This window comes from Populus euphratica, unplaced genomic scaffold (genome assembly GCF_000495115.2).
Source record: "Populus euphratica unplaced genomic scaffold, PopEup_1.0 scaffold2117.1, whole genome shotgun sequence".
Taxonomy (NCBI): Eukaryota; Viridiplantae; Streptophyta; class Magnoliopsida; order Malpighiales; family Salicaceae; genus Populus; species Populus euphratica.
Window position 1 is genome coordinate 1 of NW_011501958.1, and position 20568 is coordinate 20568.

The 20568-nt window shown below is 36.1% G+C and overlaps 3 protein-coding genes and 1 long non-coding RNA gene across 4 annotated transcripts in view; 2 read left to right on the forward strand and 2 right to left on the reverse strand.

Moving 5' to 3' along the window:
• Nucleotides 1–243: 243 nt before the first annotated feature.
• LOC105118662 (uncharacterized) lies at nt 244–5191 on the reverse strand. Its single transcript, XR_840998.1, has 2 exons — nt 2389–5191; nt 244–1265 (listed from the first exon to the last, which is right to left on the reverse strand). It is a non-coding gene; the product is annotated as an uncharacterized LOC105118662 (long non-coding RNA).
• A 160-nt stretch (nt 5192–5351) lies between these two features.
• LOC105118663 (E3 ubiquitin-protein ligase MARCH1-like) lies at nt 5352–10419 on the reverse strand. The gene is made up of 8 exons (XM_011016651.1): nt 10208–10419; nt 9141–9466; nt 8841–8926; nt 8492–8638; nt 7655–7757; nt 6384–6496; nt 5986–6109; nt 5352–5735 (listed from the first exon to the last, which is right to left on the reverse strand). The coding sequence occupies exons 2-7, from the start codon at nt 9376–9378 to the stop codon at nt 6017–6019; spliced, it is 780 nt and encodes a 259-aa protein (XP_011014953.1). The 5' UTR covers nt 9379–9466; nt 10208–10419; the 3' UTR covers nt 5352–5735; nt 5986–6016.
• Nucleotides 10420–14645: 4226 nt separating this feature from the next.
• Nucleotides 14646–15927, forward strand: LOC105118666 (ubiquitin carboxyl-terminal hydrolase 13-like). Its single transcript, XM_011016653.1, has 3 exons — nt 14646–15125; nt 15428–15597; nt 15684–15927. The coding sequence occupies exons 1-3, from the start codon at nt 14794–14796 to the stop codon at nt 15830–15832; spliced, it is 651 nt and encodes a 216-aa protein (XP_011014955.1). The 5' UTR covers nt 14646–14793; the 3' UTR covers nt 15833–15927.
• A 3876-nt stretch (nt 15928–19803) lies between these two features.
• Nucleotides 19804–20568, forward strand: part of LOC105118665 (formin-like protein 18) — a 1632-nt gene continuing 867 nt past the window's right edge. Inside the window, exon 1 of the mRNA XM_011016652.1 lies at nt 19804–20301. Coding sequence (XP_011014954.1) covers nt 20027–20301 — 275 coding nt within the window. The 5' untranslated portion in view covers nt 19804–20026. The remainder of the gene's footprint in view (nt 20302–20568) is intronic.

The window sequence follows — 20568 nt, forward strand, 5'->3', positions numbered from 1 at the left end:
TTCAACAGCAACATCAATCTGATATGTACACCAACTGTTGGTGCTGGAGCTAATTTTATTTCTTCATGGCATAGTGGCACCACTAGCCCTTTAACCCGTGCTATGCAGCGGGTTTTTAATTATAGTTTTTCTAGGAAGATTTAAACATGGCAGATAATAAAATTGTTTCCTGTAATAGCAAATGGATTCAGAAATTGAATAAAGATGGCAATTTCAATCAATAGATAACAATAGAACAAAGTAAAAAAGAAAAGCATCTACTTAGATGTCAATTAAGTCGCTGAAAATAATCTTAAACGTATGAAAAAGTTGATTCAAAACATTGAGCACAGGAGATTTCAGAGCATGGCAAAGCCCTTCATATTCAAACAAAAGTAATAGCCCTTCAACATGCATATCATAATATTTTAATAACAATTAACAAAATAGATGAAGTGGACGTGAGCAAACAGGTTTGCAAGCCTCGACAACAAAGCAAGGAACTTTCTTCTTTGGGCTTGCAGAATTCTTATCACATTGGTTGCATGTTAGTCTCCCAGCATCGAGTGTGGAAAAGTTAAAGTGAGATAGTAATGGAAGACAAAAAGAGAGTGACTAAATAATTACTAAAAAACATCGTGGACGGAAGGAACACCAATACGAGCATCAAAGAAATGACAGTGATCAGTGGAACACGAAGCATGTCTGGACTTTGGATATATTAAGGGGGGTGCATGTTTGTAAATATTTGTGTTAACAGGTAAGAACAAAATTTGCTTGAGAAATATCATGCAATGAAGCACACATCATGTCACTGCCCTTCTGAACCAGAGTCGTGTTTATGTCAATATAATGAATGAAAATGGAAATAACAACGTGTGTTTATTTGAGGTGTTAGCTGACATCATGAATTGTTGTGAAAACATTACAAAAATGAAAAACAAAGAGTAGAAATACAGCAATAAAATCTAATTGGATTATAAATGATGGTGCGGCAGAAAATGATAGTGAAGAGAGCCAATAATGGCTAGGTTGCCCATTGTTGAATCACAAAGAAGTATGCATTGGATACAAAATAGATCAAAAAAAAAATATGAATGACAAATGTAGAGGAAAAAAGGGTGAGGACTGAGGAATGTGTTAAAAGGGTGAAACCTTTGAAGGAGATGAAACTGCAAGGCGAGCTTTTTTTAGCAGGTGGCTCAGCTGGAGTGTTGCTTTCAATGGAAGCATAAGTTAGTGATAGAATGATCTCGGTTGTGAGCGATCCCGCTTGCACCGTAATGCTGCCAACAGGATAAGATTGTTAATTTAGTGACTTATCACATGTGCAGGATCCAATTTCAATGAAATGACATAAATGTGAGAGTGAGAAGTCTCTATGCTGAAGGGAGCAAAAGACATGATAGGTCATAGAAAGTTTTGTATCAATGATTACAAGCATGAAGCTAGATTAAAAGGTCTGAATTGAAGAATGCAATCAAATGCTTAAATGAGTCATGTTTGTTTTGAATTAAATTTTAGGAAAGCCAACAGATTTAAAAAGGCATTATTTTGAGAGGTCGCAAAGTTATAATTCAAAATACAAAGGTATGTGAAAGGCATGAAATGGCTTTCAAAAGCCTTTCATTTCATAAAATTCACCTTCATTAATGTTTGAGGTAAAAAGTAGGCAACATCTCTAGTTTTTGTTGACCCTTCTATTGCATCTCCCTGTAATTATTTCTATGTTGGAATGAATTGAGCAAGACGATGAGATGTCAGAAAGTAGTAGTGCAAGAGATGACAATGCAACGAATTGATTGGATGAGGTCACATAATATATTTATTAACTATGGAATTAGATAATATAGGAGTAACAAATTTATAAATAAAAGTTGTGCCAATAAAAGTAATAATTCTTTTTCTCAAATCATGCAATGGAATATTGCTTGTATGATATAGAATTATAAACTAAATTTCATACTCACACTAAGAGTTAAGTTGGAACACTCATCAATAAGTGAAAAATTATAAAGGAAATGTGTTCTCAGTGCTTGTTTAAAATGTAAGGCCTAGGAAAATTAAAGTAGCAGCATTTAATTTTACAGCAAATTATAATAAGCAAAACATAGTGTCTAAAATTATAAATAAAAAATAAAATTAAAGCTTATAAAATTTGCAAGGCAAAATAAAAATAAAAATAAAAATAAAAATTATATGAATAGTTTAACTTATGAAAAAGCAACAAACTTGTTGATCTACAAAGAGGCAATTAAAGCTGCTGTTCATGCCATTTTGTTTAGGAATCGAAGCACAACATGCTCTTGCTCGGATCAATTGGCAAAAAACATATTTCTTAATGTTTTTCACAGGAACGACCATTAATTCTAGAACTTCTAATTGTGTCAGTTATAAGGCCTCGGTTACCTAATTGTTTCCTGTTAACTAATTGTCTTGTGAGAGGAGAAGTTGATTCTAGAATCCAAACTGCATAAAGCCCAGATCTTGAAATGAATTTTAGTTAAAAGTCTGAATTCTCAGGTTGATTTTGGAGGGGTGGGTTCGTGGATTATCTGGTGCATTAATGGTGAAATAAAATGACTTAAGGAGCAGCCGGCAAAAAACAGTAGAAAGAACAAACAAAAGATTAAAATGAAACAACAATGAGAGGAAAAACAGGGACAATGAGGAGCACCAAGCAAGAACTGTGACAGAGCACCTATAGAGAAAAGCTTCAGTTCCAGCCAACAGATAGCTAACCAGCTCCTTCGTGGAACGACGCACACAACTTCAGCCTGCACGTTCAATGAAAGAAACCTGAAACAGTGAAACGACGCTCAAAAACATCAAGAAAGGACACAATAACTGAACCAAAAATGCCGAAATAGTGGAGATTATGATGGAAAAAAAAAAAAAAAAGCTCATCAAGAACAATGACTATCATAAAAGCGAAAAAAAATCAAACCACCAGATCTCAGAGAAGAAAACCCACCCAAAAAAACAAAGAAGAGAAGCAAGCAAAGAGAACAAACTCCCTAAGAAAAGATATGAAGGAGCAGGAATCCCAAGGAAAAAGCTTGGCAGCCAAATAAAAAAACAATCAAACAGGACCGGAAATGACATGAGACCCAACGAAAAATTTAAGGAACGAAACTAGAACAGCGTGAAAGACAGATCTGGTCCCAGTAAAAAAGCCAAAAAAAGCATAATAAAAACAACAAAACACTTAAAACCCCAAGAATTTTTGTCCAGACAAAACAAAGGTCTAATCCAACCCAGAAACCAGCAGCTTCTCCAATGCTGTCCTGTAGACAAAACCCTGCCAGGTGAACATAATATTTAATGCACAATCATGCTTATGGGTCCGCTTCTTTGAAAATCAGCCACGACCAAGCCACAAGCATCACTGGCACCAAAACCCATCATTGACTTGCGTAGAAGTTCAAGCGACCCAGCCGCTGGAAACACCATAAACAAACAGCTCAACAAACAACCCATGCGCGCAAACAACCCAAATCAAGCCTTTGATCATGGAACAAAAACCCCTGAGGCGCGCCACACTGGGAGAGAAAGCCAGAGCCAACCGATCTCTGATCATGGCACAACAAACCCCTGAGGCGTGCCACGCAGCAAGACAAAGCCAGAAAAATAAGAACGTGACAGACAAAATTAGGCAGGAACCCGTGTGAAAGAGATAAAGGCTGAAGCACTGTTGAATTCCACAGTAATTAGAGTGTTGGTGCACAGTGAATAAACAGTAAAGGATTCTCAATAGGAAAGGAGTTACCCTCGTTGTAACTCCCAAGTTATCACGGTGGACTAAAATGCTTCGGCCAGCCTAGCCCGTTGCCTTTTCTATTGAAATGTTAAGAGAGCAAAAGATCTGGCAACTCGATCCAACTTGTTGTCATGGCCGCAAACAAAGCTTTTTCTATCAACTACGTGTATTACTGTACTCGGCAGCATTGTTGGCCTATTCCGGACTACCTCTGCTCTTGCCTATTCCAGGCTTGCTGTATAAACTTAACGCAAGTTTATACAACACATAAGTAAATTTATATAGCAATTCTCAAAGGGAACAAGACCCGTACCTGTTGATGGTTAAAAAAAACTACTGGAGAGGAAAAGGTGAAGAAGCCTTCTTAAAAAGTGCAACTTATCACTAATTAGATGGCAGAAATTTAGAATTATCAGATTTCTGGACTTCTCCATTCCTCTGTGAATATATTGGAGGTAAACCTTTGGAAAATGTAGCTTTGTTCTGAACATGGGAGGCAGATGAATATTCCTAATATTCTATCTCCTTAACCCATCAAATCCATCTGGATCGTTTATGAAAGCACTATGGATTCCATTAATATCATTGATTACCAGGGGAAAAAATTGTCCACCGAGAAAGAAAACTGCTAGACTTGAAAATAGCAGGTGAGCTTGTGATGTTCATAACGGATAGCACCATTAATTCTAAGAGGTTCATAAAAAGGAACTGTAATGCAACTGTGAATGTAATTAACTCCATCTTTAATTAATTTTTTGACCGAAGATTAGCGACAGTTTCCTAAAATCTCTACCTTGGTTTTGGTCCACAGTCATTGCTTTTCCATATAAATGGTCCACGCCCTCTTTTGCTGTCAGTCTGTCACCAACCTGCAGCAAGCATTGATTCCAGCTGCAATACATAGAAGGAAAGGGGCAAGTTAAATTTGGTAATAATGAAGGGAAGCAGGGCTCTATTTGTATCATCCTTGTTGCTAATAGCAGCATCGGGCATTGTGTTGGCTTGTTCCAGCCCAGTCGGTTCCCCTCATGCACCTAATCTCGTACCCTTTCTTAAAGGACCAGCACCATTCGCAGGTATAAACCTACCAGGCCTCTTGCCACCGGGAATCAGTCCAGAATGCAAGGTACCTCTTTGGAATGTCCAAAAATGTGTTTCGAAAACCGCTGGACCGTTTCATACTTTAGTATATGGCCATCTCATTGGAGGATGCTGCTCGACTTATTTTAGAGTCCAGGACCATTGCTGGCGTCAATGGCGTGTATTCTATCCTATTGATCTCCACTTTCCTCGGAGATTCAATATATATTGTCTTCATGCAAGGAAAAATTAAGAGAGATGGACCAACGCTGCTAACGGGAATTTCTCCCTGGATACTCTTCCCGCAGTCGGCAAACGACATATGATATTTTTAGTGAACTAGAACAGTTGCGTGGAACTTTAAAAGCACGGTGCTAGTTATTCTGAAGTCCAAAGGTTTTTTGTATTTTCCGGTGAAAGTTCTGACGTTCATGGTTTTTACAGTGCAATAATGAGCCATATCATTAATTACCAGTGGTCTTTCAGCCCTTCACAGTTCGATTTTGCACATAGCAATGTTGTTACTAAACTCGAAATTAAGTTCGCACATTCTCTATAGACAAATAAAGAGTTCGACAAATCTTGCTGAGAAAACATGTGAAAATGCGGTGTTATATACGAAAACTATATATAACTCATTAAGCTGATGACCGAGAACACAGCAATGGTCAAAATACATACGTGTGCAGAAATATACAAGAAAAACCACACCTTCTGTGGTTGTGCAGTTTGATGGAGAAAACACCATCTTCCAGCGTGACGTCTCTCAAAATTCAAATGCCATGATAAAATCTGAGATAAACTACAGGATTGAAAGACCTTCAAGCAGTGGTGTGCAGAATTTAAACAGGTACGCTATGGACTGATGAATAAATTCAGGTAGTCCATATCAACACCAGGCACAGAATAACAAGACCTGAAAAAAAGAAAAAAACGAGAAATATGACATTGATGCATAAATTTGCTGAAGCAGCACTAGTGTATGCATCCTAGATTAACAATGGTCTGGTATCAATACAAAAGAAACACTCAAAAGGAATCTTTACACACTTGTTCTTAGGCCATATCTATGATAAAAATTTTTTTTAATTTTTATGGGGAGAAGATGACCATACAAATGAGAAAGTGATCAGCATAAAAAGTAAATAGAAGTTGAAATCACTTACAGAGTACACAGCAGGGAAGAAAATTCAAAGACTAACAAAGACCCAGCATTCTTAGTTCTGAGACATGACTAGCTCCAAGTTCAGGGACATCCTTGCAAGCTTCTCTGTCTAATACGACGTATTCCTGTCATTTTGGCAGTACCACTGTCATGATACTTTTGGATAAATAAACCAGAGCACAGATAAAATCACGGGGTTCAGAAATACAAAGCATAAAAAATTCATAAGCATGTAATGAAAAATATTTTCCACCAGGAATTTTTTTTTTGAAGAAAATGAACTAAAATAGAACTGATAAGAATTTTAGCTACTGTTTTTCTAATTAAATTCTACCTTATATTAGCTAACATTACAACTGGTTTAGGGACTCTAAATGCTTTAAGGATGAGATACCAGACCTTTGTAAGTTCTTGCTTGGCAAGAACATGATAGTGTCGCTCATTGATCCTTTGTCCACATATTATAGCAATGAAGAAACCGTAGAGCAAACCCACCAAAACAATTGCTAAAACTGCATAAAAAAATGAACTAAAAATCAGCAAAACTGATAGTGAGCATAAAATTCTCATGAAAAAGGTTGTAGATCTTAAGATGCCACAAGTCATGCCAGAAACAAAATGTAGGACTAGTACCAATAGTTCATCCCGGAAGAAAGGACTCACCAAGCCAGGATCACTAGCTAATCCTAATCTAATACTGATAGAATAGAAAATAATAGAAAAGAACAATCTTTTCTTTGTACTTTCTCCGGTTCTGTTGCTACCGCATGCCTTGCGCAATCGATCGGACCATATAGATAAAAGGGTGTAGATCTGATGATGTCACAAGTCATGCAGTCTTTCAATCTTCCAGCAATAAAAAATAGCAATAGTTCACACAAGCTTGTTCAAATTTTAACAAATTTTCTCAGCAAATTATTTATGTTCTTAACATTGTTATATATATATATATATATATAGTAGAACAGGTTATTGAAAACATTGGCATCAACTGGGTTTTACTTTCAATGTCTGGATTTAACCTCTCCATCGGTCAGACTATGCCTGGCTTGATAATAGTCATATTAATAATTGAATTGGTGTCCCCTCACCAATCATTAATGTTGCTTTTGAATTTGAGTTAATCTATTGGCAAGAAGTTCAGGTTAGTGGCATGGTAAACCGTTAACAAATCTATGATATAAAGCTGGTTTTTACACAACATGACATCTCACATTAGGCACTAACATCAATGGAGCCTAACTGCAAATCTCCACCTTCCAAATTAGATTCTTTCTTTTCCTAAAATTCCATCAAACTAAATGCATGTAGTGAAACAATATGATAACAGCACTTCAGATTGAAAAGAAAGGCATCGTAAAGTTTAAATGGGAAACTTCTTCGGAGAATCAGCAACTTTAGACATAAGAAAAATCAATTATATAGCTTCTTGTCCTTTTCTTATTGCAGGAAAATGAGTTTCGTTCTTTTAACATTATTCTGGAGTTGCTCAGGTGATTTTGTGATTAGAAACACTTTCCTACATCCTTATCTTCTTCAAATCAAGCTGCATTTTGGGGGAAAAACTCAAGGAAAGCTGATTGAGAAGCAAAACATGCAAATATTTACAAGCAAACCATGTATAATGACAGCAAAGAGAGTAAAGTCAATCAAAACAGGGTTCTGCATACCAGCCATAGTATAGAATCCATAGGGATGCTCTTCATAGCCAAACATTTCCCTTAGTTCCTCCCCATAGAACTTGTACACCAGCACACCCAAGAATGCAACAACCTGTTTGGTAAATCAATTTATTAACTTACCTACAAAGAAAAACAAATCTAATGATAAAACAATATTTGACCAATCATCTCACCAAATCAATCCCTTATGCGCGACAGGTAAAAGCACATAGATCTTCCAAAAGAAAATGACAGAATATCAACATGCAAAGATTTGCATCTTGGTCGTGGGAAACTAAACTGCTAGAAAAGGGATCCTTTAAATTGTTTTGAAAAAAACAGATGAGAAAAAAGTTTACTAGCTCACATTTTTACCTCCATATTTGTTCATATAGTTCTTAAGCAGAATATCAATGGAAATTTCCGAACAAAGACACCTTGGGTCCACTAATCACAGGTACATGCAATCACACTTGTAATTGTGCATGCACATGTGTGCGTACGAATGCATGTCTTTTATCAGCTGGGATTCGTTAAACTAATTAGGTCTGTTTAGTTTCACACCAAAAAGTACAATTTCCATAGCTGAAGTGACTTCCAGCACCAAACTCCACTAAAGAAATGAACTTAATAATAATGCAGCTAAGTGCACGGAAAGCATTACATAGGGCAATGATAACAGTGCCTACAATTTCAGAAGAGCACTTTGTAGTGTATGCTATTGCAGAAAATCATGTCAATTCTAGACGGAAGAAACATACCGGTGATACCCACAATAGTGATACCTAATCAACATCCAGATTATGTTACCAAATTTAACTAATATGAAAAGGATGGTGACCTTACCAGCTGAACTACTATGAAAATTAATGCATGATCCCTTGCAACAAGGAAGTGAAACTTCAGTCTCAACCACCACCGGTCAGCTGGGACATTTGCCCGCAATATAAACATTGCTCTGCATTCTGTACAGTGAGCAAAAGCAAAGCCCTCCTGAAAATGGATAACAGGAATTAATCATTGAATCAAGATGTAAATTTACTATTATCACATGCATACATGCATGCAATGGCAAGTTACAAATAAACATCTTAAGGGTCTGAAGGCTTGACATGATTTTCCTAATTCTCAAAGTTCCACACATATCATTCTGTAAATCAGGAAAAAGGTATGTCAGGGATAAACGAGTATTTACCTTAGTTGACCTCCAGTTATCAAGACATGATCTATGGACATGCTTCTGAGTGCCTTTGCAATGACATGGTGCAATCAAGTCTTCCCCTGAGATAAAATTAGCATAGATTTCATCAGCATTAGAAAGAAAAAAACAGATAATAGAAAAGGAAACACCAATTTACACACACAAACTACTTGCACTCCCGAACTATTCACTAGTTTTTTCAGAAATAAACAAAAACCCTCCATGTCAAATGATGATCTCAAAACTTAAGGAACCTAAAAAAAAAGGGCACCAAGCACAGTAAATAGAAAAGACCTCCAATATCAAGGCATATACGGCACTGTGGCTGCTCCGGATTCACCAGATGGCTAGTTTCATCGATGCAAATACTCTCTAACTCAGCAACATGAACATCACAATCCCTTCCTAAGGATTTAATTTCACGAGAGGATGATGATTCTTCTTCAGAATGCTGCAAAATATTAGATTGAGATAAGATGGGTTCACTTTCCGAAACATCTTCCTTGAGACTATCATTTGATACTAATTGCATTGTGAACAATATCGAATCAGGATAGAGCTTCCAACGTCATTGCCAGACCTACAATGTGAACAGAACATCTCAGCTGAAACAATGCGACCTGCAAGCAAATCAAGAAAAATCAGAGAAGTTACATAAATGCCAAGTCAATAATGACAAGGAAGACGATCATCAATATCAATTATCCATATTTCATACTATACGCAGCACAAAAATGAATAAAAACGCCATCCAAACTTTCCATCCACACGCATTAAAATTACTATATATACAACAAAATTTAAAGAACCCAGTTTTCAGATCCTCTAAACATGTATACTGGAAACTCTGCGATAAAAGAGTTTTGTTTCTCAACAGATTTGTCCATCAATAATGCATATTACATTTGGAGGAGTGTAAACCAATACGTCTCCGGCTTGTGTTTCAATGACTGGTAAGGCGGTCAAGCTCCCTTCGCCTGTCTGGTCCGATCGTTTAGCTGCTCTTTCTAAGAGACGTGAAAGCAAATAAAAAACATAATTGATTGCTCATACCTTTTCATTCTGCAAACAAATACTAGACAGCAGACAGTAAGCTAAAGGTTATACCTTCGTTACACACGCGAAAACCAACATGTAGTTCATTAGGTCAATGGCTTGCAGATTGCAGAAAGGGTCAAAGTTGGCTCAAAATTAGCACACATTCACAGAATTAAACACATTCAGTACTACTCAGCACCAAAAGTTCAATCTTCATATCACCAAAACAAAAAAAGTTTCAATCTTTACACAAGAATCATTGATAAAAACAACATAAAGCCATAAGATTTTGAAAGAAGAGGGAATGTGAAGATGGGTCTAACCTTATATTTAGCAAACATACTTGCATTCCCTTGCTTTGAATTTGAGAGTTTTGAAAGATTTGAGATTTGCCGTTTTAAGGGTTTTCTTGTAGATTGCCAAGTCAATGCAGAGGAGAGCATAGAGACGGAGAAAGGGTGGGTAAAAATTAATCAAAAACAAAGAAGACAAGAACATAAGCTTTGAACTCACCAAAATTATTATTATTATTATTATTATTTATGAGCACTTCTGTTCGATACTAGAATAATCGTCGTCATCTTGTTGCCATTTGATGAAGTACGGTGTCCTTTTATTTATGATGCATGACAGGCCAACTGCTTGAGTCCATGTCATTGAAAGAATGTCAAGTATGACTACGTGTTGTGTTATGAATGGTCTGTGATGCGCGTGTTTTTATGTAGGGGAAGAGTTGTCGTTAACGTTTGACAAAATAGAAGGAAGACACCCCCCAGGAGAGGGAGAGATTTGGAGGGACACGTGCTGAGTGTATCTATCCATCGACATTCGACTACAACAATTAAATATTCTGAAATAATAAAATTCAGTCATTAAATGAAAAATCAATTTGATTATGTCCTTTCCCTTTTGTTTTCAAGGGAAACATCAAAATATACCCCTGGGCAATATCAATTTCATACACAAAACATCAATCTTACTGGTTTCTCAATTATAATTTTAGCTTCTGTTAGAATAATCGAAAAGAAACCGGTGATGTTTATATAAAATGATATCATTCTATATAAAATAAAAGCACAGTTTAGATAAGAATATGGATAAATTGCGTTAAAAATGAGTGAATTTTTTTTTTTTAAATTGATATTGGATGATGAGATTGAGATTACATAAATGGAGGGTATTTATAAAGTTTATCCTGGTTTTTATTAGTACTTGTTCGCTCTAACGTGTCTCCCAGTTGCATTATTATCCAAGTCTTAAACACAAAAAATGTCCGAGATATTGGTCGAGGTGGTAGATTCCACGACAATGATACATTTGGGGCGGCAGAGATGTTTACTTCGTCATGGTCCTCCCATGTTATTGTTTTCTTAACGTTGCACTTCCATTCATTTTCGGATATTGTTCTTCTTCATCAGTTATACTGCAAAGTTCACCGCAAAATTAATTAACTTGAGAAGATTGAGGGTTAAAAGCCTCCTCATTCATAGACCAAAGTACACTTAAATTTCTTTCTTTTATGAGGCATTGTGTTGGCTCGTTCCAGCCGAGTCGGTTCCCCTCGTGCACCTAATCTCTTACCCTTTCTTAAAGGACTAGCACCACCATTCGCAGGTATGAACTAACCTACCAGGCCTCTTGCCACCGGGAATCAGTCCAGAATGCAAGGCACCTCTTCGGAATGTACAAAAGTGTGTTTCCAAAACCGCTGGACCGTTTCATACTCTAGTATCTGGCCCTGTGAATGGAGGATGTTGCTCCACTTATGTTAGAGTCCATGGCCATTGCTGGCGTCAATGGCGTGTATTCTATCCTATTAATCTCCACTTTCATCGGAAAGTCAATATATATTGCCTTCATGCAAGGAAAAATTAAGAGAGTTGGCTGCATCTCACAGAGAACCAATGCTGCTAACGGGAATTTCTCAATGGATACTCTTCTCGCAGTCGGCAAACAACAAGTGATATTTTTAGTGTGCAACTAGAACAGTAATGGAACTTTAAAAGAATGATGTTATAGCTGTTCTGAATTCAAAGTTTTTTGGTTTTTTCTGGTGAAAGTTCTGACGTTCATGTTTTTACAGTGCAACAAGGAGCTATATCGGTAGTCACCAGTGGTCTTTCAGCCTTTCAGAATTCGATTACGCACATATCAATATTGTTACATGACTAAACTCGAAATTAAGTTCACACATTCTCCACGGACATAAAAGAGTTAGCTTAACCTTGCAGAGAAAACATAAAGAAATGCTGTGTGTAAATCAATAAATTTTAAAATACTGTATAACTCAAAATTCAAATGCCATGTTAAAATCTGAGATAACTACAGGATTGATAGGCCTGCAAGCATATAAAAAAAATTATGGATGATAAGTTGTCCCTGCGTACAAGAGTGCAAAATTTAAATGCTCCTGCCAAAAACGAGGAACAAGAGCTGCGGACAAAGCATGAATATTGGCAGTTGAGATGGTAACCGTCGCCAACATTCACAGCAGCTCGGAGCAAGGTCTCTTGCTCTTGAATCTTAGCAGCCTGAGCCTTGTCCAAAGTCGGAAGAGTCGTTGGCCCTTGACGGGTGCCAAACTGTTAGGCTTCACGAGTATCTTCTAATACTTTTTCTGCACTTTCACAGGCTGCTGCAGTCATATCAATTCTAGCCTGCAAAACTAGATAGATAAACTTCCCTGAATACAAAGAAACGATGATGATATACTCGATGCAAAATGAACTCTAATCCTCCTTTAACTTCTCAATTTGAGAGAATATCGGCAAGTTCTGCATCCCCTGCAGCAACTGCTCGCTCTTGGAATTATAATCCACTTCCATCTCTGGCAGTAGTTTCGAGGATAACATAACTGGTAGCACTGTACCACGGGATCCAAAATAATGTTTTCCATGTTAAAATTATGCAATATATGCCAAATTTTGATCCTTTTGAACAAAGCTGTCTAGAAGTTTAGCAGGCAATGGAGAATAGAAGAGATGCGGCGGTAGTGAGTGACGGTTCCTCCTGCATACCATGTCCTCGTACACATGAAATTGACCACATATTTGTCATCAGAGAGTCTAGGAGTGGAAAGCTAGTCCCCCGACTTGGAGTGCCTTTTCTGATCACAATTACCCTGGTGCACTCCCAGGAGAGCAGCATCCATTATACCATGAGGTTGGATGCGAGAACTTCTAATTACTTTAATTTCTTAAATTTCTTTACTCGTCCAAATTATTAATATGTATGTTCGAAGCAAGTAAATACATGCATATCTCAATGAAAAAAGACGAAAGAAAACAAAAATTTCACAGGCATGAAAGCATTTTAGCCGAATGTTATGGAGTTCCGTTTGAGGTTTTCCTGCTGCTAAAGATTCAAACATTACCCCCACAAATGTACTTGGATGCTAAAGCATATTGTTGTGTTTAAGTTTTGTAAGATTGCGGTTTGCAAGGAAACAATGCATGGTATATTCCATAGACGTGTTTTGCATCTGCAAGAAGAGAGTCGATCAGTTTCCGGTTTCAAAAGTAATCTTTATTCCAGCTAAGGATAACAATTCTCAAACAGCTTCTAAGAGTTTCAAATAACTACTCCCTCTTGATTTCCTTACAAAGAGAGGAACAAATGTTTTGTTCATTCCCTACATCCTGCACATCGTTTAGTGGATTTTGTTGCCAGGAAAGATATCGTCACCATCATGACAGAAGTTGTCAGCAATATTTCTCCCCCTCCTGGTGTTTCCCCCTATCTTTCCCTCTTTTCTCTCATGGACTAAAATCGTGTTCTGTGACCTAACTTTTTCTCTGCTGATGCCGAGATTACTGTCTGTGAGCTTGCCCTTTCTTCCGTACCAAGCTCTCCCTCTAACACTCGGCGTGCTTGTATAATGAGCAGATTTACTCTAGTAACAAAACCAAAGAGTGATCAAACTTGTATGTGCTGATATCATTTCGTTTTGCAGGTTCTGTAGCAACCGTATCAGATGCACCGCCCATCCACTACATGGTTAAAATAGAGTTATTTTCGTCACTTTGGAAAAATGCAGTGGAGACATATGAATCAGGGGTTCTTGAAGCTGGAGGCTATAAATGGTACATCTTATTGCTAGTGAATATGTGTCTTTCTTTGTCTTTCCATCTCCAACCGCAGTCATGTTTTATTATGAGAGACCCCTCTCATTTTTATTACCTCCTCCTTTGTTTGCTTTGCAAGGAAATTAGTTCTTTATCCGAACGGAAACAAGAGCAATATTGTAAAAGATTACATCTCTCTCTATTTGTTGAAATTTATTGCCTTAAATTGCTGACGTGTTGCTTGAAGACCAGTTCAGCTTACGTGTTGTTTTTATTTCTGCTATAATAAAGGATTGAACAAGTCCTTAGGTGAATTGTTAGTAGTGGCGAAATGTAAGCCAAACGTGGCAGTAGTGTTACTTAATTTTAGTTTTTCTGTTTATTTTCCTTTTATAAATTAGTGTAATTGATTGCTGTAAAAATAAGCAATTATCCTTATCATTATCCAGTTTTCATGCAATAAACATCCCCTGTTCAAATTCAAATTTCTGGTGTTGATCAAAGTCTTTTATTTTTCTGCTTCTCGGTTCTTTACTTAGCAAAAGTATTTTCACTATTTAGCAATGGTTGACGCAAGTTCTCTTCCACTTGGTTGGGAGGTCAACGTATTTTCCGGTTGTTTTAGCTTGACCAAAACAAGGACAGCTACTTGGTAATTCAAGGCATGTTTTCTAAATCATTACTTTGCAATAGATCCTCAAGCTACTGTCATTAGTTACAGTTTTTGTTTTAGTGTTTATAGTATCACCAAAGTTATGCGTTGTAAATTGGGTGACGGGCAAGATTTACCTGCAATAGTTTTCTTCAATCACTCTGGGTAATTTAGTTTAACTCAAGAGAAAGTGATGCCCCTCTCTGATGTTCTGGCCTTGTTGCCAAGGTTAGATGCAGCAGGAAAGGAAAGACGCTTTCACGGATTGAATCTTCAAAGTGGTTTTGATCAATTCATTAAGCTTTCAACATTTAATGATGCTCGTTATGGATTCGTTCTGGAAGACACTTGTGTGCTTGGAGCTGAAGTATTTGTCTGTGGAGAAAGAAGCAGAGGCAAAGGAGAGGTCTTATCAATGACAAAGGATCCTACTGCTTCCAAGTACGCTTGGAAGATCGTAATGTTTTCGGAGTTGGATGAAAAACGCCAAGAATCACAAATATTCAGCACGGGAGATCATCAATGGTATACTTATTTTATTATTTTAATCTGCAATCTTAATTAAAACATGTTTCGGATGTGCTTTAGGAAGCCGATGTTTCTCTTACATTACGTTATACTCCATGTGCTGGCTTGCCCAAACAATTCGTTAGTGGTCAGAACGAAATTTACTGTTGTATAAGCAAAATCCTGGTAGTGATTCCTTTCTTTTCGAGATGAACACGAGCATAGAAAAATCACCTTCTCATACATTCTTTTCTTCTGTTATCAGTAGTATTTAGTAGTAGCACTTTTCCTTTTTCTTCTACATGTACCGGTTGTTTCAGGAAGATGGTGCTCTATCCTAAGGGAAAAGGTCTTGGAATGGGCACCCATCTCTCTCTGTACTTGGCTCTGGATTTGGCAACCCTCCCTGCTGGTTGCAGAGTATATGCGGATTACACCTTGCGCCTTGTGGATCAAGTCTATAGCAGAAATTACGACTACTATCGTAAAGGTAAGAACACAGATGATCTTTTTGCCGGTTTAACATGTCAATGAGAGAAAAAAAGAAAAAGTTGAGATTGTTTCTTCTTCCTGCAGCTAAAAGCTGGTTTGGTGCCTCAAGCTCAGAAAATGGATGGCAATATTTATTCCCGAGTTTTTATCAGTCTCGCGATTACCTTTTTGCCAAGGACATTTGCATAATTGAAGCAGAGGTCATAGTAATTGGAATTGGTTCTCCCTTTTAGTTATGATTTTTTTTTTCAATCAGAAATATAATGGATATCATGTAAAGAATTTCATCGACTTTACTAATGGGAAGGGACACATGCTCTTGTTTGTTTATATATATATAATTACCCAAATCCTTCACAAAAAGACCATTCAAAATATATTTTTTTTGTATGAACACCAAACAAAATTTTCATACCAGAAAAACTTGAAATTTAACTCAATCACTTACTTAACCCATTGTTTTACGATTTCATTCTAAAAAGTCCGAAATGTGTTCACAGTGTTAAAACGCCATCCAAACTTTCCATCAACACGCATTAAAATTACTATATATACAACAAAATTGAAAGAACACAGTTTTCAGAACCTCTAAACATGTACACTGGAAACTCTGAGATAGAAGAGTTCTGCTTCTCAACAGATTTGTCCATCAATAATGGATATTACATATAACTCCCGGATAAATTTTTATATTTTGATTTATTTTTTTTTAAACAAAGAGGGGACAAATAATTAAATAAATAATAATAATAATAATAATACTAATTTATGAAGTAGAAATTATTATCTAAGAAGGTTAATGTTGGACAAAGATGAAATTAAATAAATCAAACTTTTAGAATAAATAATTTTAAAACAAAACAAAAGGTTCTTGAAAGGGAAAAAAACTTGTAAATATATAAACAAGTGAGGAGTGGGAAATTGGCGGCGGGCTGCATTAGGGCTTAAGAGGTAGAATAAATTGAGTGAAAATTTATCAAAGTTTATTCAATGTAAAAAAAGAAGATAAAACTAGTGATTAAAGTATATTAGAAAGGATTTGAATGAAAAGATCTCAAAAGGAAAATAAGGATTTTTTCCTTGAAGGGGGTTGGCACTGAGAGGTAAATAAGGATGAAGGCGAAAAGAAATTTTTGTAGTAATTTCAAACTTTTCATTTTGTATTTCTTTGAATTAGAAGATAACAAATCATTTCCTTTCAATTAAATTGATGTATTTAGTGTATTAAGATTTCATTTATTTGTATTAGTGTATAGTTATGTTATGAGTTGTAAGGTTGATTGGGTTAATTTATGAAATTGTGATGAATTAATGTTTAAATAAATGAACTAATAGTGGCTAATGTTTTAATTTGTGAAATTGAAGAAAAATTATTGGTTCTTTTTTTTTAGAAGGGGTTTCGGCCAAGAAAAAAAAAGAATGAAAATATTGAATTAATAATTGATAATTAGATGAGTTATGTTGTAATGTTGATGATAAAGAAATTAGATTAGTAATAAGTTGATATTGTTGATTAATAATTAAATGATGAAGAAATTATATTAGTGATGGATTGATATTGTTGATTGATTATTAAATGAGTTATATGGTAATATTGATGATGAAGAAATTATATTAGTAATAAATTGATATTGTTGTTTGATAATTAAATGAATTATGTGGTAATGTTGATGATGAAGAAATCATATTAGTAATGAGTTGATATTATTGATTGATAATTAATTAATGAAGAAATTGTATTAGTGATGGATTGATATCGCTGATTGATAATTAAATGAGTTATGTGGTAATGTTGACGGTGAAGAAATTATTTTAATGATGAGTTGATATTGTTGATTATTAATTGAATGAGTTATACAGTAATGTAATGTATTGATGAAGTAATTAAATTAGTACTGAGATGTTATTGTCGGTTTGATAATTAAAGTGATTTTGTAGGCAAGATGTTAAGGTTAGTGGCATGGTCAACCGATAACACATCCACGATGTAAAGCTGGTTTTTACACAAAATGACTTCTCACATCAGGCGCTAACATCAATGGAGCCTAACTGCAAATTAATCTCCCCCTTCCAAATTAGATTCTTTCTTTTCCTAAAATCCCATCAACCTAAATGCATGCAGTGAAACAATATGATAACAGCACTTCAGATTGAAAAGAAAGGCATCCTAAAGTTTAAATGGGAAACTTCTTCAGAGAATCAGCAACTTTAGACATAGGAAATTGAATTACATAGCTTCTTGTCTTTTTCTTATTGCGGGAAAAGGAGTTCTCTTAACATCATTTTGGAGTTGCTCAGGTGATTTTGTGATCAGAAACACTTTCCTACATCCTTATTTTTTCTGAACCAAGCTGGATTTTGGGTGAAAAACTCAGGCAAGGTTGACCGACAAGCAAAACATGCAAATATAAATTGAGTCAATCAAAACAAGGGCAAAAATTTGCACGGACTGTGGGAAAACCATGGATAGAAAATGACAAACAAAGTATATCAATATGTCTTGATTGTGGGAAACTAAACTGCTATGAAAAGGGATCCTTCAAATTGTTTTGAAAAGAACGGATGAGCAAAAAAGTTTGACAGCTCACAATTCTAGAAGGAAGAAGCGTACTGGTAATACCGACAATAGTGACACCTAATTAATCAGCATCCAGATTATGTTACCAAATTTGATTGGCATGAAAAGGATGGTTGCCTTAGGGGATTAAATATTGCAAAAATAAACATATGGTCCCTAGCAACAAGAAACAGAAACTTCAGTCTCAACCACCATCGATCAGCTGGGACATTTGCCCGCAATATAAACACTGCTCAATGCATAGCAGGAATTAACCAATTAATAAAGATGTAAACTTACTATTATCACATGCATGCATGCTTGCAATGGCAAGTTATAAATAAGCATCAGAAGGGCTGACATGATTTTCCCAAGTCTCAAAGTTCTACGTACACACATCACTATGTAAATCAGGGAAAGGGCATGCCGGAGAGAAACGAGCATTTACCATAGTTGACCTCCAGTTATCAAGACATGACCTATGGACATACTTCTGAGTGCCTTTGCAATGAGATGGTGCAATTAATCAAGTCTTCGCCTGAAATGAAGCTGTGCAGGCTTCAGCCGCATTAGAGAAAAAAACCTCCTACGTGCACTCCAAAACTATATTTATCAAAAACATATTTGCATTTTGAGAGTTTCCGAAAGATTTGAGATTTTTTTGTTGTTTGTAGGGTTTTCTTGTAAGATTACCAAGTTAATGCTTAGAAATAAAAGAGATAAGATCATGATCACTATTATTATTTATTATATCATCGTCATCTCGCTGCAATTTGATGAAGGAACTTCCCGAGAGGGAGAGTTTTGGAGGGACACTTTTTGAGTGTATTTATCCATCTAGTACTGTAGTTTGATATTTTGCATCAATGTCAATGAATAGACAAATCAATTTTATCCTTTTGTTTTCAGAGAAACACCAAGTATAGGATTGGTTCTATATACAAACTATTTTTTATATCAATTTTGCTCCTCAATTATAATTTAATTTGTGTTAACCACAATAATTTAACAAAAAGTGTTAAATTCTACATAAAATAACAGTTTTTTTATAATATAAAAGTAAGATTTAGATTGAAAATATGGATAATGTGAAAATCTTTAAGTAAAGTTTTCAAAAATAAAATCGATTTAAAAAATTATCTAATTGCAAAATTAAGATTACATGGGTGGAGGATATTTTTGAAGTTTATCCTCATATATTTTTATCGATGATTGTTCTCTCTAATCCGTCTATGTGTTCTGTTATTATTATTTAATTTAGAGAAAATGCCCATGACTTACGAGAAGATTCAAGCTTCTAATCCAAGTTAATGTAATTCAAGAAAAACATTGAAGACCCAAAAGGAGAATATGTGAGAGAGAGCATGGAGGTGGTCTGAGAGAATCCACGACAATGATACATTTGGCCGGCAGGGATGTGTAATTACTTGTCATGGTCGTCTCATGTTTTTGTTTTCTTAACGTTACACCTCGGAAAATTCATTTTTGGATACTGTTCTTCTACAAATTAGTTCATCACAAAAAGGGTATCATACCGAGCAGCCATTGAAAGAGCTAACTATGCAGTCGAGTACCACTTAAGATGGAGCATTACAAACGATATCCTAAGTTTGGTCCCCAGATAGAAAACAGTTATTAATGGTGAGTTTCCCAAGTCTCAAGTACTGATGACTAAAATTAAGTCCCCTGTTAAGGGCAGGGTAGCTGACACCAGTGGCGAAAGACCGTTAGGTTTACACCTGCATTTCAAACAAAAGCTCCCGGGAAAGTCCATCTAACAGAGTACAAACAACGACATTAATCTTTCGAGGACTCGGTGATAGAGATAGAGGGAGCTGCAGAAAGGAAGAAATTAAGGGATTCTTCATCCATGGGGTGTGGTGATGTTACTCCATCATCTTCGCCACCAACACCACCATCACCTCTTCCCATAAGTGTTGGACCTGGAAATCGAAAGTACAATTTCTCCTGCTCCTCCTCTCCTTCACCACCCTTTTCCCCTCCTCTTTCTAGCCACACATCTGCTGAAAACCTCCCTCTCTTGCCTCAAAGGTTGGCTAGTACTAAACGGGTGCCTTCAGCATTTTCATTGGAACGACCGGATCCTGATCCATTGGATTCTAAGAGCTCTTGCCTTGAAGACTTGTAAGCATTCCTCCCTTCATCTCATTTGATTGGTTTCTATCTTATATGTATTGAATGTTCACTTCAGTTTTTTCTGCCAGAAACTTCTCTTATTTTTCTTCTTTTTTATCCATTCTCACGTACTAGTATATCTTGCATGGACATTCAAAGAAATGAATCCTTTTCTGTTTCTTCATTCGTTTGGTATCATCTAATCTTAGAGATAAACGAGATTAAATTGTAATGTAAATTCATGTCGAATCTACCCAGCAAACCCCCCCCCCCCCC